General features: G+C 42.7%; 1 protein-coding gene across 1 annotated transcript; it reads right to left on the bottom strand.

Moving 5' to 3' along the window:
- Positions 1-549: 549 nt before the first annotated feature.
- On the bottom strand, positions 550-5,889 carry LOC100281365 (uncharacterized). The gene is made up of 5 exons (NM_001367350.2): positions 5,444-5,889; positions 5,124-5,291; positions 3,433-3,645; positions 1,474-1,740; positions 550-1,101 (listed from the first exon to the last, which is right to left on the bottom strand). Exons 1-5 carry the CDS (start codon positions 5,576-5,578, stop codon positions 781-783), a joined length of 1,104 nt encoding a protein of 367 aa, NP_001354279.1. The 5' UTR covers positions 5,579-5,889; the 3' UTR covers positions 550-780.
- Between the last annotated feature and the right edge of the window lie 10,263 nt (positions 5,890-16,152).

A 16,152-nucleotide genomic window follows, 5' to 3' on the forward strand; every position in this document is an offset into this window, starting at 1 on the left:
GACATCCGACTCGTTTCTTAACCTTTAATAATACAATATATAATTTATATTACTCGTAATGTCACATAATAATTATTTATTTTACATCGATAAACTATTAATTCATTATATAATACAATATTATTTATCAAAATAATTTATATTACTCGTAATGTCACAAATGATTATTTATTTTACATCGATAAACTATTAATCTATTATATTGTTAATTCATTATATAATACAATATTATTTATCAAATTAATTTATATTACTCGTAATGTCACGTAATGATTATTTATTTTACATCGATAAACTATTAATCTATTATATAATAGAATATTATTTATTAAATTGCAGCTCGTGAGTTTGTTTGTTTGGCTCGTGAGCTAATAACGAGCCGAGCCTCCTTTTTAGCTTGTTCAGTAGACAAGGTGAGCTGATAACAAGCGAGCCTCCTTTTGTAGCTCTTTTGTACCTTGTTGAGTAGACAAGCCGAGCCCATCCAAGCTACCGCACCAAGCCAAACTGAGCTCGGCTCGTTTCCAGCCCTAATGTTCACAAGATGCACATTTAACTTTGAACTCGAATTACATATCCTTGTGATCCCAGCAGCTCGTCAGATTTGGAAATGAAATACAAATTTATAAAATAAACAAGGGATGAACTTATTCTCCATATTTCCTATACACGATGAGAACCCACATAATTAACTTACTTCTTGGACAAGTGCCAAACATGAAAATCCTTGTGTAGCTGGTACCTAACCTACAGATGCCAACCCTAGAAACCAGTTGCCCATCAACTCAGGAAACTGCTGTTAACCCCAGCCCTATACAGTTGCATGGACCTGGGGCAAGAAGTGTAGAGCTTGACCTTGGTGTTAGCCGGCACAAAGAAAACGTCACCTTCCTTCGCCTTTGCACTGCCAGTCATGAAACCTGCCTGGATTTCTCCTTCTCCTGTCAAGACGATGAATATGGATGGACCAGGCACCGGAGACATGGTGACTGATTTTCCAGGAGGTAGCAAGTAGCGGTCAACTTCGAATTCATCAGTTGATGGGGTGTAACGAGTCACGTATGGCTGTACAGGCATTCCTTGCAGAATTTCAGGGAAGGCCTGCATGTAGAAATTCAAAATCTTATTACTTATGTCATTACCCTGTACCTGCTTTTAGTGACTTTTGGATGAAACTGTGAAAACATATATCGAAGAATTTTTAACGACTTTTAGTGGTTTCCACCAAACGATTTTTAGCTTTTTAACAGCACACAGCCTACAGCAGTTTTTTCCACAGCTCACAGCCCACAGCAACTTTTTCCACAGCCACAGCCCAACCAAACAGACCCTTAACTAAGTCTGATTATAACCAAACCCCACGTGTTTTGAGTAATCACATTTCATCATTAAATGGCCAATAATGAAGGATAGTAAACTGATAGTGATAATAAACGAACGATGGAAATTAATTGACGGAGCAAAACAACTGACCTGATTATAAGTCAACATCGAGCAGAGAGTTTGCACATCTCTGTATTTAGGAGTTAGACCTGCACGGACAACATTGTCTGAAGTGGCCATACATTCGATGCACTCCCCTGAGAGATATGCATGAGGTTCGTTTGCACTAACATAAAGTGCTTCACCAGGATTGAGCTTAACAAAATTAAGGAAGAATGCTGCCAGAACACCAACATCTCCTGGGTACTGCTTCTCCAATGACAGAACAAGTTGCTCCTTCTTCGTTAAACTTCTAGCCTGAATACAGGAAATCATCATCAAATGAATTAGATAGAGTATTAGATTAGTCAGGACAATCATGAATTGTTTCTTCAGGCATTATGTTTCCCCCCACTTTATATAAGCATAAAGACACACACGACACACCACATGACAGAAGTAGCAGAAAAAATCAGTAATTAACCCCTGAGAAGACGATGAAGGTAACATAGCACAAAGGACTATTCTACTCCCACATGCTTATAATTTTCTGTAGTTACTTTATGCATATAGTGAAAACAAAATCATAAGAGATATCTAGAAGATGTCCTCAGATGCAGGCAAGGGATGGATTGAAATGCTAATAATTTCACACATATTTGTATCGACTCCATGGTTTTTAATAACACTTGGGACTTCCAAAAACTTTATACTGAGAATTACAACTAAATGACTATATATTTTCCATAAGCATAAATATCACTTTGTTAGCTACATTCAGACGTTTGCTGCATAGTCGGATGAGTTGACTCATTTTATTGATACATGTCATTTCTATATTACCTACCCAGTCTATTAACCTCCTATGATTCTTTCACAAGGTCGTTTTGCCCCTATAGACACTGACAGTCTGAAATCATTATCATTATCATTACTATTATAAAGCACGAGTTTCTTCGTGCGTCGTCGCGCTAGCGAAATATAAAAAATGCACCTGCTGGGATTTGAACTATAGTCTCTACACAGAGAGCACTTGCCTCTAACCACTACAACTCTTGTTGGTTTTTGTGATACAAAGAAACCGTATATGATATATAGAAACCGTAGCGATGCACGGGCAACTAAATAGTGAAAAACAAATGGTGACATGTGACGACCCCATTGGCCAATATATATCATTCCCCCATCTCCACTCTCTCTTCCACGGGTATCTTCTCACCATTTATCCTAAATTCTACCTTAACAATCAAGGCATTCTAACAGCTAATCGATGTTATTTCCCTGTAACTCATCAAGATTTATACTAAAAAAAGGACAGACCCAATGCCAAGGACTCCCACGCGAGTGAGATCTAGGGAATGGATAAACCGAGGCAAAACTTCCCCCTCACAAATGTAGAGAGGCTGTTTTGAACCCACGACTTGGTGACTTAGAGCAACTCCAATAGTTATGTAAATTTTAGCTCTCTAAATCACAGATTTAAGAAGTTGCTAAATGACTTTTAGAGTAAAAAAATGTGAGTTCTCCAATAGTTCTCTAAATATAGGTTGTAATTTTGTTTTGTATTTATCCACATAAAAAATAAGTCACAAAAACTATATAATGCAGTCAACATTTTTGTTTAGTGAGTTGTTAAATGGTTGCCAAATGTAGAGAGAAAATGAGGTTAGATGACAAGTTGTTAAATTTAGAAAGTTCATTTAGAGAACTGTTGGAGAATAGTTTTCATGTTAATTACCTAAATTATTGATTTAGAAAGTCTTTAGAACTACTGGAGTTGCTCTTAACTTCTAACTACTAAATAATTGGCCTGCATGAATCTTAGGATTGGGCAGCACTCAACTAAAAAATCTTTCAACACCATAATAATATAAAAAAGATTTTCAGAAATGGATCAAAGTAGAGCACCACAACAGAAAGTGCCATCAATCTCTAGAGTTAGTAACTCAGATTACATAATATACTGATACTGGATACATATAGCAAAATTTGTTCACAGAAGATTTTTACCTTACTCTCACTTTTTAAGCGACTCTTAAGGTTTGTAATTGCTTCAGAAACTGCTTCATCACACGCTGTCATTAACTTGGTGAAAGCTGATTTCAAATATGACCTCACTCCGATTCCCCCATCTTGCTCTTTGACACTCAAAAGCTTCCTAGATTCTTCTTTGTCAACTAATTCTTGAACCTCAGGGACAGTCCTCAAAACTTCCTTGAGCTCCTGAACATTAATATAAATAAGTCAGCAAATAGTAATTATAGCCCACACTGATGATCTACTGAAAAATATAGGTGGTGTTTGGTTTGAGGAATCACTCCATCTAAAATAAGGCGGTGCATCATAGGTCCATTCCTCAAATTTGATGAGATGACCACATTACTCATATTAGTACTAACTAACTAACTATGAGAAATAAGGTGATGATGAATCAACTCATTCCATTCCACAAACCAAACAAAAAAAAGTTAGGAGTGAGAAGATGATGAACTAGCTCAATCCTCAACCAAACACCCTAATAGTGTCTCGAACACTTAGCATTCCCTTCTGAAAGGATTGCTATGGATCCAAGCAGAATTGACAGCTATAAAGAAAGCAATAGAATGTGCTAATCGTGTAAGCTTAATACCTCCCAGAATATAGTATGCAGTGACCATTTCACTGCCCCTTACAGCCTTACTGCCTAACCAAACCATCAGTCAAAGAAAAAAGGAACATCTTCAAAATACCTTAAGGACGATCAAGTGATATACAAAGGAGCGAGAATATGAACTTTATTTGTGAACCTCAAGTAAATTGACATATTATCCCAACAACCTAGTGATCTAATTTGCTCACTAAGGTTTTATAGGAAATTAAATTCTGGAATGTGACATAGAAAATTCTGTGATAATTGCACCAGACTATGCTCTTTTGCCCTCCTGCAAACGCCTTCCACCCACCAAACTAGCAAGCACTTCTCAAGAGCACATCTGGATATGATTTGGACATGAGCTGTATATCAGGGCCCATCAGCTAAGATATCATTGGCCACAACAGAATAGCTTTTAGTGGACAGTATGACTTGTCGTGGAACTAAAGGCCACACAGTGAGAAGTTGGAAACCTCACGAAAGGCATGCGATTTACCAACATGTGCATGCTACTTGTTTATAAACCTCTTCTGACACTAGCTCAGAACAAGAATAAAAATGTTCAGAGGATCCAATCGATTGTTCAACAATTGATCTGAGTATATCTATGCCATTAATTACTGGTATACTCCTATATAACTACCAAATTGAATTATTTATGACGAATTAGAATAATCATTCTCATGATCGATTAATTCATTACTACTCATGTGTACCATTAATTAAACCCATGGGCAGCGCAGCCCCCCAGATCCCACCACAACTGGCGTCAGTCAGTCAACTCCACCCACCTAACTATCCGGAATCATCCGCACAATCCTGCAGCACGTCACATAAACAATGCAGCAAACCCATCGGACTCGCCCAATAAACGAACGAATCCAGCAGACGGCATCATCAGCTGATGCCATCCAAAGTCCCAAGTCAACCATCACCGCAGATTGGTTGGAAACCAAAAAAAAAAGCGATAAAACTTTCTCGGCAAGGCACCGAACGCACGTGGCGCGCACGAACGGAGGGGAGGGCCGCAGGGAAATGCGGGGACGGGCGTCGTCGTCGTCGTGGGTACCTGCGTGGCGGCGAAGCCGCAGAGCGCGTGGAACTCGGTGACGGCGACGGCCATCTCGGGCTTGTGGTTGGCGTCGCGGTACGTGGCCGGGCGCAGCGCGTGCAGCGCCGCGGCGAGCTCCCGGTCCGGGTGCGCCTGGATGGACAGCGCCTTGGCCACCGACAGCACCTGCGCGCACGCAACGCGGCGGGCGGAGGAGGCGGAGCGCTCGCTCGCTCAGTGGACAGGAGAGGTAAAAAAAAAAATACGTTCTTTTTTTTATTTGAAGGAAGGGGAGGGGTGGGGGCACCGCACGAGAATGGCGGAGGCGACGTACGGACCTTGAAGAGGAACGGGAGGTCGCCGCCCCAGCGCGCGGCGACGGCGCGGCCGAGCGCGGCCGGGTTGCGCGCGACCCAGTCGCGGAGCGAGACGTCGGGCGCCAGCGAGGAGGGCGCGGCGGGGTGCGTGCCCATCCAGAGCTCGGCGCAGGGCCGGCCGTCCCCGTCGCCGGCGAGGCGCGCGACGAGGGAGTCGGCGCCGCGCCGGCCCCACTCGTAGTGCTGCACGGCGCAGCGCAGGGGGAGGAGCCCCGGGAGCGGCGCGGGCAGCGGCGGGGACGGGTCGTCGGCGTCGGTGGGCGCGGCGAGGAGGCCCAGCCGCTCCAGCGCGGCCGCGGGGGCGAGGGAGGCCGTGGTGGACGCCATTTCCCGTTCCCGCGCGGAGGAGGAGGAGGAGGAGGGAGTCTGAGGGGCTGCGGCGGCGGTTGTGTGCACGGTGTACCCCAGGGGAGGAAATGTGGAGTGGGTTGGGAGCGGTTGGGTTTTATGGACGGAGCGGCCGGTAGGGGAGGAGGTGGCGACGGTGAACGGCGCGAGAGCGTGCACGGGCGGGAGCTGGAGCCAGGGCAGGCAGACAGGGGAGGAGGTTGGTTTGGTTTGGTTTGGTTTGGTTCACCGCGGAAGAAGCGGTTGCGCCGCGTGGTGGGCCCGGGTCGTCGCCCTTTTTCGCGCGTAGAGATACTGAGATAGACAGGAGTGGTAGCTACTGGTTCTGGCCGATGGCCGTATTTCTCTATAATTTTGTTTCGTTTTTTTTCTTTTTTTGTCGTCACACGGCGGGAAGAATGCTGTGGCCGTATTTGCAGCCGAATAATAACTAGTGACATAGATGTACAGTACGTGTACACACGTCCTGTCTCGGTACGAGCCAATCCACCAAATTTTTTTTAAAAAAAAGGCGTAGACAACCGGCGCCTTTTATGACTGCTTTTGGTAAGGAAACTAGAGGTTCGTGGACATTCAGAAGCTATGATTTTTGAAAAAAGGTTTCATGGACCAGTTGCTGAAATATATTCCATGTATACTTTCCACATGGAATATGCGACTCGGAGTGGTTTAAATTCCAGTCAAAGCTGATAGATGCACTTGTATAGACAGACAGGGAGGAGCTGAAACGCTCATGGCCACAACCCCCAACCCCCCAAGTATGGGCTGTATTTAGTTTGTTCTAGTTTGATTTTTTTTATTAGAAAAAAAGGAACATAACTTTAGTGTCATAAACCCATGATCACGACATACATACATACATAGCCAGACTGGCGGATGCAGCGATCGAGGCAGTCGATTTTGATAAAATAAATCCCCTCCAGAATTCTTGGGTATTAACGAGAAAATGAGCTAATTTATCGCTTAATCTTCAATACTAGTTTGAATGGGATTTAAGTTTGCAAACTAAACTAGCTATGAATTATGAAATAAACAGCAACATTGCCGCGCACCGACGATGGACGGATTCGTGGGGCCGGCCAGAACTGAGGGGATGCGCGCAAGCGCCACCTTGGCCAATGCATGCGACGCCACGTGGACCCGTTCCGATCCCTACCCATCACGCGATCGCAGGAACCGACACATCCCTCACTCTCAATCTCTCTCCTGTCGCACGGACGCGCCGGCGTGGCCGTGCCTGGGCCGAGCGACATGGCGCGTGCCCCGGCCGGCTCCGGGGCGAGCCAGATCGGATCCTGCCGGTCCGGGTCCAGCCACCGCCTAGCTCCACACCCGGTGAGGCTCACCGCGAAGACGTGTCGTGCGTGAGCAGTTTCCATACATTTGTCTCCAGCTAGCCGCAAGCCGTTTAATTGAATGGTTCCATCGACGACGTCGAAAAAGATCCTTCAGCGACGATTAAGCGCATTGTTTAATATACGACCTCCTCGAACACAGTACATGATATAGTAGACTGATAATACCAATCCAAGGACAAATGCTAGCGGGTGTTAGTAAAACTCTATTTTAGTTTATGTATCGACAACTGCTGGATACGATCTTATAGCGGATATGTTTTAGGAGTCAAAATTACCACATAATTTATGTTACACTTGTCTAAGGTTAAACATTCAAATCTGCAAACCAAACATATGCCTAACCATTCAAATCTGTCTACTCTTAGGCAACAAGTAAGACAGCAAACCATACAGACCAGCATCCCGACAAATCTCGTAGCAAGACGTGACGAATGGTAAGATAGAGAGCAAACAAAATAAGAGAGATAGTAGATATATTCTTTTGGCCGATTGGATGTTGCATATCTTGAACTACTGCGATCCACTCTGAAAGTGTGTGGGTCCTTGTTTGGTTTTGGTAATATATGACATCGCAAGATTATTATGACTAATGTGGTAATTTATGACATCGCAAGATTATTATGACTGATGTACATTCTGCAGAGGTACGGTAAGTTAAGTCACAGAAATGTAGAATGTTTATGCTTAAAAGGTTTTTGTGCCTTATCGATGAATGTAGAATGTCAATGATTAGTTTTAAAAGGAATGGCTGAAGAGGTTAAAGATCTGTAATTTCTAAGTGTCAAAAAATAAGGAGAGTAGTCATACTCTATTGTTGATCCATTTGAACTCTAGGGATATAAACTCATATCCTAGTTCAAATACAACAATAACTATGTCATAATGTATCATCCTTGAAAACCTCTACGGGAAAAATAGATGATACGACATAGATCTTGTGTTGATGTTGTCTCGTTAAAAACTTTGAATGAGAAACCCAAGCAGGGAAAAACTCATGCGAAGAAAAGAGTACAACATGATGTATAAACAAGTTCTTTCGATCAAGAGGGAAACTCCCCCTGATCTTTACAAAACACTAAGTCATCCCATACATACTCACAAACACATTTAAAATGTGGAGTAAGTTAGAGACTTTGTTGGTAACTTGTTTTTATCTAAACAACACAAAGTAATATTATCTTCATAGATAATAAGGTCACTGATATAAAATCATGACCACCACATACCCTATGTATGTAGTATATCATTCTGTACAATCCCACGAAGTGTACTATAGAATGATTAGTGTAAGTGACCATTAATCTCTGTTGATTAACATTTATCAAACAGTAGGTCCAACTTACCAGAAGTATGTCATTGATCTTGTACCTGGGGATCTTCTATAGATATCCAAGATCAGTATATCCAAACATAAGGAGAGCATGAGTACATCTGGAGATCATAACTCGATCTCATGTGCTGTTAGCTAGCAAATCTTTGCAAAGCAATATCCGGCCGGATGCTCTTGCAAGATACAATAGCATATCTCATGATCCGAATGAATCAAATAACAATGATTCTCTCATATTGAATTTCTTCAATATATGTTGGATATAGACAATTTTGTATCCAAGATACTCAAGATAGTTTAGTTTGAATTGAAAATCTCTTTCAATTCATATCCTCTATCTCGAACTCCGTCGATAAGTAATGTATGTTTAAAATATGTTGCACATATTTACACTGAACATACCATACTTTGTGTATCCTTTCAGAAGGAAGGATTCACTAGGTCAAATGTACCATATTTGACCTGGATGCTCTAAGTCACAAAGACTTTCCGAGCATTGCAAATTTGTGATTGGTGATTATGTATTTGGAATCCTTCAAAACTCCATAAATACCATAATCCAGTGACCACATATGCACATGTTGTCACTACATCTATCAACTGCACAGATAGATGATTTACTGCCCATATTATTGTATCGGAATTTAACTACTCACAGTAGAGGAGAATTTATAGCATTAAAATAATGCTTGGGTTTGCGTATAAACCCAGTTGCTACTAGCCATGCTTTCTCACCACCTCATTGTTTCCAAGTCCATGAAAACAAACTTGTATCCACAGTAAGATACCTTGAAGTGAAAATAAGTTAACACTTCTTTCCGGTGAGCAAGGCTATCTCTGCAACATTGTATCACTCAACAAGATCCAATTTGAGCATACTCGTGCTCTGCTATGGCCATAGTCTTTTGGATCACTTGGAGTGCATATACAATTGCTGAGATGTATGTGTCGACACTTGTAGCTTTTAAATAACACAATTCTCCAGTTGACATAAAGTCATTTTTTATGTACCCTTATGATTCCTCGTGAAATCCCAAAACGAGAATCAAGGGCTTCCGATAACCTAGCCTCATCAGTGCGCACTGAGCTAGGTTGTGAATGTCTTCCATTCACAGGATAATCCATATCCTCTAGATGTCTACCAACACTAGGTTGGTTACCAACGAATAGTTGGTCTGCATTTACTATCTCAGAAGGCCTAGCCTTCAGCTGCTTGCAAGCATCTTAATCCCAATTTGTGACCATACTTCTCCCCCTCTTATTTACAACAACGTTGCAATAGGGAGTTTAGTGATGTTCTATTTAACCACTCTTTCTGGCACTTCCACATAGGATTAATTTGAGTGACACCTCATAGTAAATGCATATGGCAGTTAATTTGCAACTTCTTGCAAATCATTCGAACCCAAAGGTTCAGTTTTAGTATGTGATCCTGAGCCTGAATGCTTACTGCATTCATTATAATTTCCTGGCATTCATTTTTGGTACTTGAAATCTCCCCCTAATGCCTGGAAAAGCTCATGATTCAAGCAAGCGTACGGGCCTTAAATAGATTCTCATGAAGAGATTCTAAAACTTAATGATCGACGGAGAATGAATTCTCACATAGATCCCCAGTTTTCTGTGTGCCCATATATGTACGCTGCGGTGGTGAGATTGGGAACATACCCAATGTACGCATGGGAAATCTTTCACGGATTTTCACGTACTAAAAACCATAGGGGAACTTGTACATGCAGTACATGCAGTTAATCACAAGTCAGGAGCGTGCAAAACTTCCTGACTCCAACCATAACTAGTTGGAAATGACAATTCATTACTGATGGTCATTAATGATCTAAAATTTTCGAATCTATCACAGATTCATCATATCCTTTATGGATATCATTCTGAATACCAAGACAAACAATCACCATTGTATGTACATTTGGTAAATTCAGTAGTGTGGAGGCTAATGTGCTCAAGCTTGAGACATTATTACTTAATGGTCATGTGTTGTCCGAAGGACACACTTGAGGTCATCATATAGATGCACCAAAGAACCATATAAAGCCTTCAATGTCCATACAATCTCTGTAATGGACCACACTCGTTCCTTTGAAACAATTCAAAGAACTTAACCAATTCAGATCAGATTTTAAGATAAGGGGTACTTAAAATCTCATTTCCGATGATACTCATCAAGTATCCATCTTATGGGAAAAAATGACCAATAGAATTGTTCATAACTTTTAATTTCATCCCAACAATGGGATGACCAATTCAATCTTACCCAGCATGGTAAGTATCATCACTTGAAAAGTTATAACATATGCAACACTTTGTATGGGAGGATGTATGTAGAATACAGTCCATAAGAAATGTTTCTGAGAAACATATGCAATATCCATCACTATCACCTTGTATTTCCACATGATAGTAATTTTATGGATATCTCTATAATTTGGTAAGATAAATTAGGATATATCAATACATCCTCAATACTTCCATTACCAAAAGGGGACTAGATATTAACATATCATGATATCGCGCGAAGCGATTGTTAAAATATTATTTCCTCTATCCAAAGGAATATGAGAATATTTTGTTTCCCCACTTATAGAGTTTGTGGCTCAATTTTCCACATTGCATATTTCTTCCTCAATTGGAAGAATCCCTGTACAAGTTTGCACAACTCAAATCAATGAGCCTTCAACTCCCTTGATGAGTTGGTTCAACTCTAATCGATGAGTTTGTTCAACTCAAATCACATGAGTGATCAACTCCAATCGATGAGTTTGTTTAACTCAAATTCATATGAGTTTTTACACTCAAATCACATGAGTGTGTTCAACTCACATCGCATGAGTTGAAACTATCACAACATCAATTATGAGATTATACCAAATCTCATTCATCATTTAAATATTACTCAAAAGCAAATCATCTAACAAAGTGGTCTTCTCTTAGAAAAAGAAGTGTTGTTACATGATTAGTCCAAATCATGAATTACACAACTAACCACTGTTATCATGTCAGATGGAAGATTGAAGTACACTTCATATCTTAGCTTTCATGAGTAGTATGCATCTATTGGGATTTCATATACAAGATTAGATGCCTGGGCATACAACACTATATCATGTATAGTGTAATGACAAAAAAGTTTGCCATACTCATTGCCCTTCCATTTTTAATGTGCTTATATATTTGCTTTCAAGCAAAATATATGAATACAAAGTGTTAGTCTACAACATAATGTAGACACATACTCATAAGTCCACATGTCTTATGATTTTCTTTGCTATTCATTTTGGGCTTGCACATAAAGCCATAAAAGCACATTAGTTCTTTTCACAAGAACCATAAGAGAATGAGAGCATCACACTTCCTCCAAAGTGAAGAAGTGAATCCCCATATTATGCAAAAATGATCTTTACATCCAATGAACATTGAGGATAATTAAGCCCAGCAGGCGAGTTATCAAACTCTATTAAATAATTATCCTCCAAATGGCTTAACCATTTTCTGATGTTGTAATATGCCGCAAAATATATCATATCTTTTATATGTTGGAGAATTCTAGGTATCACATAAAGTGTACCAAAGGATTTTTGAAAAATTGGTGGACACAACGTAGATAATCTCCATGTAATGAAACAATGGAGTAGATCTCCCAGTAGTGGGCAAAAACTTTTGCTGCCTGAAAGCATGGTCTCTCGGCTGATATATTCAAAGAACATACCGCAGCCAATGCTTAGGACTCCACTACCCTGTGCTTGACCAAAATTTCAAAAATAAAATGGAAATCACCACAAAGGTGAATAACCAATATCACATCTCCTACATATTTACTTGGGAGAACACATAGGTAATCATCATAACCATATGATGTAGACCTCTTATTGATGGGCAAATAACCTTTTGTTGTCTAAAAACTTGGTCTCAGGGCAAATAAATTCCAAGAACTTATTGCAGCCAAAGCCTAGATCTCCATCATGTGTTGAATAATCCCAAGTTCAAGATACGTATCATATTTTGCAAGAATTCATCATTTAATTAAGTAGAACTTAATTAAAAGAATTCTTTTAGCAGTCATCATGACTGCAGCGTCCAGTCTGGCTCCATAGCCCACGACGCCTGCATGGTCCGTGATCTTTTTGGGTAGCACGTATAGGTAATCATCTCGAAAGATGTAGACCTCATAGTGATGAGCATTTCAAATGCGGACTAAAGCACGGTCTCTGGGCTACTAAATTCTATAAAGAATTTAGCGCAGCCAGTACTTAGTACTCCATCACCCTATGCTTTTTCCCAAAAAATGCAAGATTATTTTGCATAAGGACCATTAGTTTCGACTTAATTATGAGCTATGTTTTCCATGCAAACATAAAAGAATGCAAAAACAAAAGCAAGTCAAAAATATGTGAATTATAAATGTAAATGAAAAAAATTCACTAACATGTATGTATTTTTCGTAAAAAAAACACAACTATCACAATTACATATAAAACATAGTCTTATTCTGAAAATCTGAAATTAAAATGGTTAATAGGCCATTTTTGGACCAATTTCAGGACTATAGAGGCGGCCATGGTGTCACCAGGCCGGGGCGGCCCAGGCGACCAGCTACCAGGCCGGCGGCCCAGACGCCCTCAGGCCTGGCGGCCCACACGCAGCCATTCAAGGCCAGGCGGCCCATGCACAGCCAGACGACCCATATACAGGGTAAGGCGGTTTAGGGTCAGAAACCCTAACCGCCCAGTCCGATCCAGCCGCCGCCATGGAGACCGGCCGCCGTTCCCACCATGGTCGCGCACTCCACACGGGGGTGCCCCAGCCACCGCATGGAGGATCTGCGCGCTGGGGTAGTTGGGCGGCCGAGCCGCCGCCGCCAGAGACCGGCCGCCAGGGAGCCGAGCGACTCCCCGAGCGCCCCTGCTCGTAAACCCTCGCAAGGGCCGAGCTGTACGCCCTCGCCAGGACTCGCCGCGCCCGCGCAGGGGCTGGCCACCACGCCCAAGCCCGAGGCGCCGTGGGCTGGTCGCGCCTGCGCGCGGTCGCCAGCCATGGCCGCGCCCTGGCCGGCAAGCCGAGCCGAGGACCCGCGCCGGTCGTGGGCGGATCCGGCCGAGTTCGCGCCTGCACAGGTGGCCGCGCCCGCGCAGGGGGTGGGCCACACTGCCACGGCTGCCTGCGCCCTTGGCAGACGCCGCGCCCAAGGAGCCGCCTCGCAATGCCCACACCCACTCCGAGGGCGGGCGCCTGAAACGCGCCCACGCCGGGGCCAGGACGCGCTGCCGAGGGTGCCCGACCGCCCCTGCCGGAGCGAGCCGAGGCCAAGGCCGGCCGCGCACAGTCGTGCGCCCCGATGGGGGCCCGGCCGCCCTTGCCGAAGCCGAGGCCGGCAGTGCTCGCCGCCGGGGCCTAGCGTCAGTGCTACACCGCACCGGATCTGCGCGTGAGTGCCCGGATTGGAGGGCCTGCCCAGCCACCGTTCGCGCCCGTGAACAGACGGCGAGGGAACATTAGTGTCGATTTTGCTTCTAATTGACAATTGATTGCTCACCGCCATTCGCGGATGGAGGTCGCCCTCTTTAGATTCCCTCTTTGCTTCCGATGTTCCTCCTGTCTGCCTTTTTCTTGGAACTTTGTAACCGCTCGTTGATTACAGTGTTACGACCTCTTCTTGCTCGTTGGAAAGCATCGTGCTGATAACGTGTTGGAGCACAGTAAAAACGAGACACTGATATGTAGAGAGAAAGTGACAGTTGTATTGATCTCATGAAATGTGTACATATATATACATAGTGAAGAGACACTACGAAGGGTCGCATCCCTTGGAATTAGATCACATGGAATGTTTTCTAACACGCAGGAACCGACACATCCCTCTCTCTCTCCTGTCGCACGGACGCGCCGGCCCGGCGTGGCCGTGCCTGGGCCGAGCGACATGGCGCGTGCCCCGGCCGGCTCCGGGGCGGGCCAGATCGGATCCTGCCGGTCCGGGTCCAGCCACCGCCTAGCTCCACACCCGGTGAGGCTCACCGCGAAGACGTGTCGTGCGTGAGCAGTTTCCATACATTTGTCTCCAGCTAGCCGCAAGCCGTTTAATTGAAAGGTTCCATCGACGACGTCGAAAAAGATCCTTCAGCGACGATTAAGCGCATTGTTTAATATACGACCTCCTCGAACACAGTACATGATATAGTAGACTGATAATACCAATCCAAGGACAAATGCTAGCGGGTGTTAGTAAAACTCTATTTTAGTTTATGTATCGACAACTGCTGGATACGGTCTTATAGCGGATATGTTTTAGGAGTCAAAATTACCACATAATTTATGTTACACTTGTCTAAGGTTAAACATTCAAATCTGCAAACCAAACATATGCCTAACCATTCAAATCTGTCTACTCTTAGGCAACAAGTAAGACAGCAAACCATACAGACCAGCATCCCGACAAATCTCGTAGCAAGACGTGACGAATGGTAAGATAGAGAGCAAACAAAATAAGAGAGATAGTAGATATATTCTTTTGGCCGATTGGATGTTGCATATCTTGAACTACTACGATCCACTCTGAAAGTGTGTGGGTCCTTGTTTGGTTTTGGTAATATATGACATCGCAAGATTATTATGACTAATGTGGTAATTTATGACATCGCAAGATTATTATGACTGATGTACATTCTGCAGAGGTACGGTAAGTTAAGTCACAGAAATGTAGAATGTTTATGCTTAAAAGGTTTTTGTGCCTTATCGATGAATGTAGAATGTCAATGATTAGTTTTAAAAGGAATGGCTGAAGAGGTTAAAGATCTGTAATTTCTAAGTGTCAATAAAGAGGGTTTTGAGTCACCAATAATTCTAAGAGAGTGTGAGGAGGATCTTGAGTCAACAACGATGGTAAGAAAAAATGAAGCCAATGATGAGAGTAAAGTTGGAGGCTAAAAGGGACACAATGTATGAGATTAGTTGTGCTAAAGATGAAAGTAGCAGAGGAGCTATTAATGACGGTAAGGTGGAAAGTGAATGATAATAATGTAACGATGCTAAGGTCAATTCTCATTTCTCGATGGGAGTTCCATTCTCATTGAATGGCATGCCATATAAGCAAACATGATGATATAGAATGCAATTTAATAAAAGAGATATGATAGAGTTTTATAGAGATGAAACTCTGAATACACTATTTACTAGATAAATATTGACATAACAGCCTTGGAAACAGCGCGATGGAATTATCCATTGAGAATGGCCCAAGGGACCTAGTGATTCACAAGAATGAGGACAAGAGGATGGGAGAGAAGAACAAGTGGAGATGCAAATGCCACTGCTAGTGGAGGTTCAAGAGGAAGAGAACATGTGTTTACGCTTTTAGGTAGAATGAATATGTAATCCATGGTATTGTGTTGCGGTACAAGATATATGGCTGGCTAGTTGAGTATTATAGTATAATTGAAAGTCCCATATATAAATGACTAGATGAGTGTTTTTAGGCTCAGCAAATGGCATTGCTGCATCAGTTTAGTGCTGCCATGAATGGTTGTAGTATCAATGCATGTTGCTAGGCATCAACACGTTGAAGCCATCAATTGCCATTGACATAATCATCAATGATATCTGTCGGGGACCATAATTAGGGGTAC

This window comes from Zea mays, chromosome 4 (genome assembly GCF_902167145.1).
Source record: "Zea mays cultivar B73 chromosome 4, Zm-B73-REFERENCE-NAM-5.0, whole genome shotgun sequence".
Taxonomy (NCBI): domain Eukaryota; kingdom Viridiplantae; phylum Streptophyta; class Magnoliopsida; order Poales; family Poaceae; genus Zea; species Zea mays.